The 8,935-nt window shown below is 39.8% G+C and overlaps 1 protein-coding gene across 1 annotated transcript in view; it reads right to left on the reverse strand.

The window, feature by feature from the left end:
- Positions 1-8,935, reverse strand: part of LOC110580224 (kinesin-like protein KIF28P) — a 70,801-nt gene that overhangs the window by 48,134 nt on the left and 13,732 nt on the right. Inside the window, 2 exon segments of the mRNA XM_021689880.2 lie at positions 3,119-3,154; positions 4,540-4,743. Of these exon segments, the coding sequence (XP_021545555.1) occupies positions 3,119-3,154; positions 4,540-4,743 (240 nt within the window).

The raw sequence follows: 8,935 nt of genomic DNA on the forward strand, positions 1-8,935 counted from the left end.
TAGCAACTTGAAAGAAATAGAAACTTGATCAGTGACCTTAACAGAAGAACCCATTTGGAACCCACAACTATATCATCAATTAATCTTCGACAAAGTAGGAAAGAATATCCAATGGGAAAAAGACAGTCTCTTCAACAAATGGTGTTGGGAAAATTGGACAGCGATATGCAGAAGAATGAAACTGGACCACTTTCTTACACAGTACACAAAAATAAATTCAAAATGGATTAAAGACATAAACGTGAGACAGGAAACCATAAAAGTCCTAGAGGAGAACACAGGCAATAACCTCTTTGACATAGGCCATAACAACTTCTTTCCAGATACGTCTCCTGAGGCAAGGGAAACAAAAGCAAAAAGAAATTACTGGGACTTCATCAAAATAAAAAGCTTCTGCACAGCAAAGGAAACAATCAATAAAATTAAAAGTCAACCTACTGAATGGGAGAAGATATTTAAAAGGGTTAGTATCCAAAATATATAAAGAACTGATAAAACTCAACACACCAAAAAACGAATAATCCAAATTTAAAAAGGGCAGAAGACATGAACAGTTCTCCAAAGAAGACACACAGATGGCCAACAGACACATGAAAAGATGCTCAACATCACTCATCATCAAGGAAATGCAAATAAAAACCACAATGAGATATCACCTCACACCTGTCAGAATGGCTAAAATCAAAAACACAAAAAACAACAGATGTTGATGAGGAAGTGGAGAAAGGGGAGCCCTCTTACCCTGTTGGGTAAGCCACTGTGGAGGGCAGTACAGAGGTTCCTCAAAAAGTTAAAAATAGAACTACCCTATGATCCAACAATTGCACCACTGGGTGTTTAACCCAAAGAATACAAAAAATTAATAAAAAGGGATACATGCACCCCAATGTTTATAGCAGCGTTATCTACAATAGCCAAAATATGGAAACCCCAAGTGTCCACTGACTGATGATTGGGTAAAGAAGAAGTGGTGTATGAATATATACACAATGGAACATTACTCAGCCATAAAAAAGAATGAAATCTTGCCATTTGCAATGACATGGATGGAGCTAGAAAGTATTATGCTAAGGAAAATAGCCATTCAGAGAAGGACAAATACCATATGATTTCACTCATGTGGAACTTAAGAAACAAAACAGATGAGCAAAGGGAAAATAAAGAGAGAGAAACAAAAAAACAGACTCTTAAACTCTAGAGAACAAACTGCTGGTCACCAGAGGGGAGAGGGGAGATGGGTGGGGAGATGGGTGAATCAGGTGATGGGGATTAAGGAGGGCACCTGTCGTGATGAGCACCGGTTGATGTAGGGAAGTGTTGAATCACTATATTGTATACCTGAAGCTAATATGTTAACTAATTGGAATTTAAAATCTTTTAAAAAAAGAACCCATTGAATTTACTATCAACCTTCAATGGTAACCTTACACTCATGAAAGAGTGTAAGAAACAAAATGGATATTTTCTTTCTTTAATATAAAGAGAAAAACACTGACAGATTAATTCCTTTAATATTTATTTAGGAATGATTAAGTACAAGGCTTTGGATAGTGCTTGGGGTTACACAAAAACTATTAGGATATGGTCTCCTATAAGAAACTTACAGTTTTAGATGCCTTTGTCAATTCATCCACTCAGTAAATATTCAGGAGCACCCATTCTAAACCTACAAGTGCACTGAGTATTGAGAGGGTATTTCATATTGAAAGATGTTCACAAGGACATGATCTGTTCTGGAGACACAAATATGTAAATAAAATTTCACAGTATAATATGATCAATTCAGGGGGAAAGGGCAATGAATATCTGGTATTTTCTAAGCTCTGTGTTAGAAATTTAAAACAGTGCACCTCAATGTGTGGTGTCTTATTTTAAATTCTCTATAAATGACAAAACTGAGCTCTGAGATAAAGTGATTTTCCAAAGTCACATGGCTACTCAATGAGAGAGGTGGGGTCTGAGATCATGCTCTTTCCAACCACCCCAGGGACAGGCATATCATGGTGTGGGCACTAAATTCAGCCAGCCACCTGTTTTTGTAGGATCCTTGATATAAGAATGGTTTCCACATTTTTAAGTGACTGAAAAAAATCAAAAGAAAAATATTTTGGGGATGCCTGGTTAAACGTCTGCCTTCGGGTCAGGTCATGATCCCAGGGTCCTGGGATCGAGTCCCACATAGGGCTCTTTGCTCAGCACGGAGTCTGCTTTTCCCTCTGCCTCTCCCCCTGCTCATGTGCTCTCTCTCTTTCTCTCTCTGACAAAATCTTTTAAAAAAAAATATTTTGTGACATGTGAAAATTGATGAGAAGAACAAAGGCAAGAGAAATGCAGCTGAAATTAAATTTCCTTACAACTTGCAGCCTAAGTTGCAAAGTGTGGCGTTCCGCAAGGAAATCATGGCTGCCTTAAAGTTGATGTATCTTTAAAGATTTAAGCAACCTTAACACATCCAGCGTCCTGGAGGCCTTGCTTCTAACATGCACAAATTCCTTAGAAACTTACCTGTCCCTAAACCCCGCTAACAGAAGCCCATAATCAGCCACTCCTCATAACCGTGGGGCAGCTTTTTCTGCCCAAGAGTCCTGTTGCCTTGCCCTAACAAAAGCACCTCTTTGCACCGAAAGCATCTCAAGAATTCTTTCTTGACCACTGGCTCTCAGCCGGACATCAAAAATTATGTGAAATTCAAGTTTCAGTGTCCAAGAACTGTGCCCCATTGGAACCCTCCCCCCACCCCGCCCCATACTCCATTGTGCTGGGTGGGGGGGAGGTGAATAGTTGCAGCACAAACCATCTGGCCCTTTGAAAACAAAGTTTGCCATTCCTCTGCCCCACATGCTGACTGAGGTCAACTGGATGGGTAGGGGAGTAGACCCTGGAAGGGCAGAGAAGGGTAGATGTTGGGAAGAATGACATGTTCCGGAGAGGAAGACATTTATGTGGCAGAAGCATAGACTGTGTGGAGTTAAAAGGGCAAGAAGTGGAGCCGGAGAGGTAGGACAGGGCTGTAGCCCACGGTGGGCTACAGAGTTGGGACTCTAGCTGTAGTGGGGGAGGGGGAGACTCTGGCTGCAGAGTCCCTCAGGTGTGTGTGTCAGAATACAATCACTGTTACCTGCTCGTTGTAAATTTCCAGCATACTGAACGTAACCTGTATAAGAAAAGAGCATAAAGTTAATATTCTCTGGAACCTCATCTTTGGGGAAAGAAGTCACATAGGAACAATATAAATTTCCAACAAAGGGAGAAGCTAATATTGAATATAGTAGTGCTTGGGGCACCTGGGTGGCTCAGTAGGTGAAGTGTTTTGCATTTGGTTCAGGTCATGATCCCAGGGTCCTGGGATCAAGCCCTGTGTCCGGCTCCCTGCTCATGGGGAGTCTCCCTCTCCCTCTGCCCCTCACCCTGCTTGTGCTCTCTCTCTCTTAAATAAATAAATAAAATCTTTTAAAAATATAGTAATGCTAATTCACATGCAATAAATGATTCTCACATAATTTTAATGATATGGAAGAAGTTCTTAATATAAATTAAAAACATATACACAACCCTGTGTGTATGTATTTCGGTCTTGCTTGGCAACAGAAAAAGGTTATTCTTTATTACTCACTCCCAATCTGAACATATGTAGAGAAAAAAACTGGTCTTTATCCTACTGTGTATTCCTTCTGGAATATTTCTGGACAAGCCAACACTCTGTATGTGGGAGGCTGGAGGAATCAGAATGGCTCTAGCATAGAGTAAAGGCCCTAAGATACTGACATTTGCCACCGCCACCCATGAGAAGGCAGGCTTGTGGGTTTCGTTTCCCAGTGGTGGGTCTTCCCAGTCACCTCTAATGTCCCCAGAGCTTCCAACGAGCTTGAGTGTCACATGTTTTAAACCAATGGCCTAAGATTAGCAGACAAGGAGAGGCTCCAATATGAGAGATCAAACAAACAGTAGAAAAAAGGAACTCCGAGAAAGCAGATGATGCATGGAGTAGAAGAAACGTTCTTTAAAGTCCTATAACTCATAGCTTCGGAGAGAGAAAGAATGCTCTCCATGAAAAAACAGGATGCCACAGGGTGCCTGGGTGGCTCAGTCAGTAAAGCATCCAACTCTTTATCTCAGCTCAGGTCTCGATCTCAGGATCGAGCCCCACACTGGGCTCCACAGGTGTGGAGCCTACTTTAAAAAAAAAGAAAGAAATGAAAATGAGCACACACCCACAGCCTTGGTAGAAGAGGGGAGTAAAGGAAGCCATCGGCAAGTCAGCAAGGGTCTTGTTCTATCAGCCTCAACAACAGTCTCTCATGAGTGTTAGCCTTAAGACATCTGCTTCTAGGATACTCAAAGTGCCTTTGGGTTTGCCTCCATAGAACCAGAAAAGGTCAGCATTCTAGTTAGCTGCAACTTGATTTTGCAATCCTGAGAAGATTTTGGTATGGAAAATTAACATTATCCTGAAATAGAGATGCTGTTCATTTGGAGCCAGGAATTTCCAAAATGAAAAAAAGAAATTCCTGGAAGAAGGGATTTTCGGATAATGCATACCTGGTATTCTTCATTTCCCTCCCGCTTCTCAATTGCTTGAAAGAGCTCCTCGCACACATTTGGAATAATACCCTTGTTTGCACCAAACCCAACCATGGAATAGCTTTTTCCAGAGCCAGTTTGGCCATAGGCTAGGAGGGTGGCATTATAGCCTTGCCAAGCGCTGTCCAGAATCTGCCTGCCGAGATCATGGAAAACATCCTTCTGGAAAGAAGATCACAGACACCGCGTTCAGCACGTGCTTTCCACAATGCCCTTAACATATAGTAAATATTCTGGTTTCGACCAATTGCTTAATTAGTATCATACGACCTATTTGATAGAAAACTCTGATACTTAGAACCAGTGGAACAAAGCTGGAGACCAAAAAGGGAGCTGGCAATTTGGAAGACACTGATCACCATGGATCTTCAACTAGCTGGTATCCAATAGCAAATCCGTGAATCTCATAGCCTGGCCCAAACTTAGCCTGGCTCAGTCTTTAATATTCAGCAAATAGGAACAATTTCAAGGTGTCAGGGGATAGAGATCAGTCAAATGCCCAAACTAATTTTAGTCCTCCGCTGGTGAACTTTTTTTTTTTTTTTGCCACAAGACCCAGCGGTTCTGGAGCATTTCTACAATATGCACACATACATGTTCACCGCGCCCCCCCCCCTTTTAAGTGGGAGACACAGATGCCTGTGCCCGCAACTGCTTGAAAGAGAGGATGTGGTCTGGCTCTTTCAGCGTCTGGGTCATGGTCAAAGCCAGCAATATTCTCTTATCTGAAGACATTCTTCTCTGGTCTCTAATATCAATAAAATAGTAAGTTTTACGTGATCCCTCCATTGAAACAGGTACATTTGTTTTTGTTTTTTTAAAAGATTTTATTTATTTATTTCAAAGAGCACAAGTGGGGGGAGGGGCAGAGGGAGAGGGAGAAGCAGACTCCCCGCCAAGCAGGGACCCTGACGCAGGGCTCGATCCCAGGACCCTGGGATCATGATCTCAGCCGAAGGCAGACGCTTAACTGATTGAGCCACCCAGGCGCCCCTGTAATAGGTACATTTGTATCATCTATATAATTTTTACTTCTGGGAAAGATGCACATACCAACATAGTATGATTTATATATGGACAACAGACAGTAGCCAATCTTACTGTTCATTTCTCATAAGAAAGGAATAGAAATTATTATACTACAGGGTTAGGGGAGCTTCAGGCCTAAAATACAGAATTTGACCCGTGGTTTCTGAAAACATTATGACCATACTTTTCCCAGAAAAATGTACTCACATAAAGGATATCTACTCTACCTTAGGAGCTATTAGCTAAGCCTAAGGAGTGGTTCGTGTACCTGTTGGCTATTTGCATTTCTTCTTTTGGAAAAACTGTCTATTCAGTTCCCCTGCCCATTTTTTAATTGCATTGTTTTTTGTGTGTGTTTGTTTTTGGATGGGTTTTGTTTTTGCTTTTTGTTATTGACTTGTATGAGTTCTTCATCTATTTTAGATATTAACCCCTGACCAGATACATGATGTGCAAATATTTTCTATTTCATATGTTGCCTTTTCATTTTGTTGATGATTTCCTTTAATGTACAGAAGCTTTTTGTTTTGATATAGTCCTACTTATTTACTTTGGTTTTGGTGTCAAAGCCAAAACATCATTGCCATGACTGATGTGTAGAACCTGACCACCTATGTTTTCTTCTAGAAGTTTTATGGTTTCAGCCCTTATGTTCAAGTTTTTAATACATTTCAAGCTAATTTTTGTGAGTGGTTTGAGGTAGGGGTCCAGTTTCATTCTTCTGCATATGGCTGTCCAGTTTCCCCAACACCATTTACTGAAAACACTGTCTTTTTCCCATTGTCTACTTTTGGCTCCTTTGTCATAGATTATTGACCATATACACATGGGTTTATTTCTGAGCTCTCTATCTGTTCCACTGATCTATGGAGGTTGCCTTTCCATTTTCTTGATGGAAAATTGTTTATTTTTGCCTTGGTTTCCCTTGTCTGAGGGGACAAATCCATAAAAATATTGCTAAGACCATTGTCTAAGAGTTTACTGCCTATGTTTTCTTTTAGGATTTTTATAGATTCAGTTATCACTTTTACGTCTTTAACCCATTTCGACTTGATTTTTCTGTATGATGTAAGAAAGTGGTTCAGCTTCATTCTTTTCCATGTAGCTGTCCAGTTTCTCAGTGCCATTTACTGAAGAGACTGTGTTTTCCCCATTGAACTGACCATATAAACACGGGCTTATTTCTGGCTCTCTACTCTGTGCCTTTGATCTTTGTGTATTTGTAATTTGAGGAGGATGGATATTAACTCTTCTTTAAATATTTGGAAGAATTCCCCTGGGAAGCCATTTGGTTGTGTACTTTGTTGGGAGTTCTTTGATTATTAATCCAATTGTGTTACTAGTGTTCGGTCTTTTCAGATTTTTTCTTTCTTTCTGATTCAGTCTGGAAGGTCATATGTTTCTACAGATTCATTTCTTATAGGTTGTCCAATTTGTTGGCTTATAATTTCTTGTAATAGTCTCTTATAATCCTTTGTATTTCTGTGATGTCTGTTGTAACTTCCCTCTTTCTGATTTTATGTATTTGAGTCCTGTCTCCTTTTCTTGATGAGTCTGGCTAAAGCTCTATCAATTTTGTCTATCTTTTCAAAGAACCAGCTTTTAGTTTCATAGTTATTTTGTATTTTCTTAAGTCTCTATTTATTTTGGCTCTGATCTTTATTATTTCCTCCTTCTACTAAATTTGGCTTTTGTTTGTTCTTTTTCTAATTCCTTTAGGAGTAAGTTTAGGTTTATTTAATATTTTTCTTGTTCCTTGTGGTAGGCTTGTGTCACTATAAACTTCCCTCTTAGAACTGCTTTTGCTGCATCCCAAAGATTTTGACCCTTTGTGTTTCCATTTTCATTTGTCTCCATGTATTTTTTGATTTCCTCTCTGATGTTTTTATTGACCCATTGGTTGGTTAGTAGCCTGTTGTTTAGCTTCCACTTGTTTGTGTTTTTTTTTCCAGTTTTATTCTTGTAATTGATTTCTAGTTTCATACCATTGTGGTCAGAAAAGATGCTTGAGGATGCCTGGGTGGCTCAGTCAGTTAAGCATCTGCCTTCAGCTCAGGTCATGATCCTGGGGTCCTGGGATCAAACCCCGTATCCGGCTCCTTGCTCGGTGGGGGAGTCTGCTTGTCCCTCTCCCCACTCTGACTCATGCTCTCTCTCTCTCTGGCCCTCCCCACTGCTTGTGAGCACGCTCCCTCTCTCTGTCAAATAAATAAATAAAATCTTTAAAAAGAAAAGATGCTTAATATGATCTCAAACTCCTTACATTTATTGAGGTTTGTTTTGTGGCCCAACATGAAATCTATCCTGGAGAATGTTCCATGTACACTTGAGAAAAATGTGTATTCTGCTGCTTTAGGATAAAATGTTCTGAATGTAGCTGTTAAGTCCACCTGTTCTCATGGGTCATTCAAAGTCACTGTTTCCTTATTGATTTTCTGTCTGGATGATCTGTCCACTGACATAAGTGGGGTGTTAAAGCCCCCTTCTATTACTATATTACTGTCAGTTTCTTCCTTTATATCTCTTAATATTGGCGTTATAAATTTAGGTGCTCCTATATTGGGTGCATAGAGATTTACAATTGTTATAACCTCTTGTTGGATTGTTTGCTTTATCATTACATAATGCCCTTGTCTCTTCTTACAGTATTTGTTCTAAAGTCTATTTTGTTTGGGATGCCTAGGTGGCTCAGTCCATTGAGCACTGATTTGGCTGAGGTCATGATCTCAGGGTCCTGGGATCGAGCCCCGAGTAGGGCTCCATAATCAGTGGGGAGTCTGCTTGAGGATTCTCTCTCCCCCTCTGTCCCTTCCCCCACTTGTGCAGGCTCTTTCTCTCTAAAATAAATAAATCTTAAAAATATATATATAAAGTCCATTTTGTCTGATAGAAATATTGTTACCCTAACTTTTCTTATCACTTCCATTTGCATGGAATATTTTTTCCATCTTTGTGCTTTCAGTCTGTATTTGATTTTGGGTCTACAGTGGAGTCCCTTGGAGGCAGCATATATGTGGGTCTTGCTTTTTTCACCCATCTAGTCACCCTGTGTCTTTTGATTGGGGCATTTAGTCTATTTATGTTTAAAGTAATTATTGATTGGTATGTACTTCTTGTTATTTTGGTCATTGTTTTCTAATTCTTCTCTGTTCCTTTCTTGTTCTTTTTTCTTGTGATTTGATAACTTTCTTTAGTGTTATGCTTGGATCCCTTTCTCTTTAGTTTTTGTATATCTATGATGAGATTTTGGTTTGTGGTTACATGAGAATCACGTAATATTTGCTGTATATAGCAGTCTACATTGCCTATGTTTAAACACATTCTA

Source organism: Neomonachus schauinslandi, chromosome 6, assembly GCF_002201575.2.
Source record: "Neomonachus schauinslandi chromosome 6, ASM220157v2, whole genome shotgun sequence".
Lineage (NCBI taxonomy): Eukaryota > Metazoa > Chordata > Mammalia > Carnivora > Phocidae > Neomonachus > Neomonachus schauinslandi.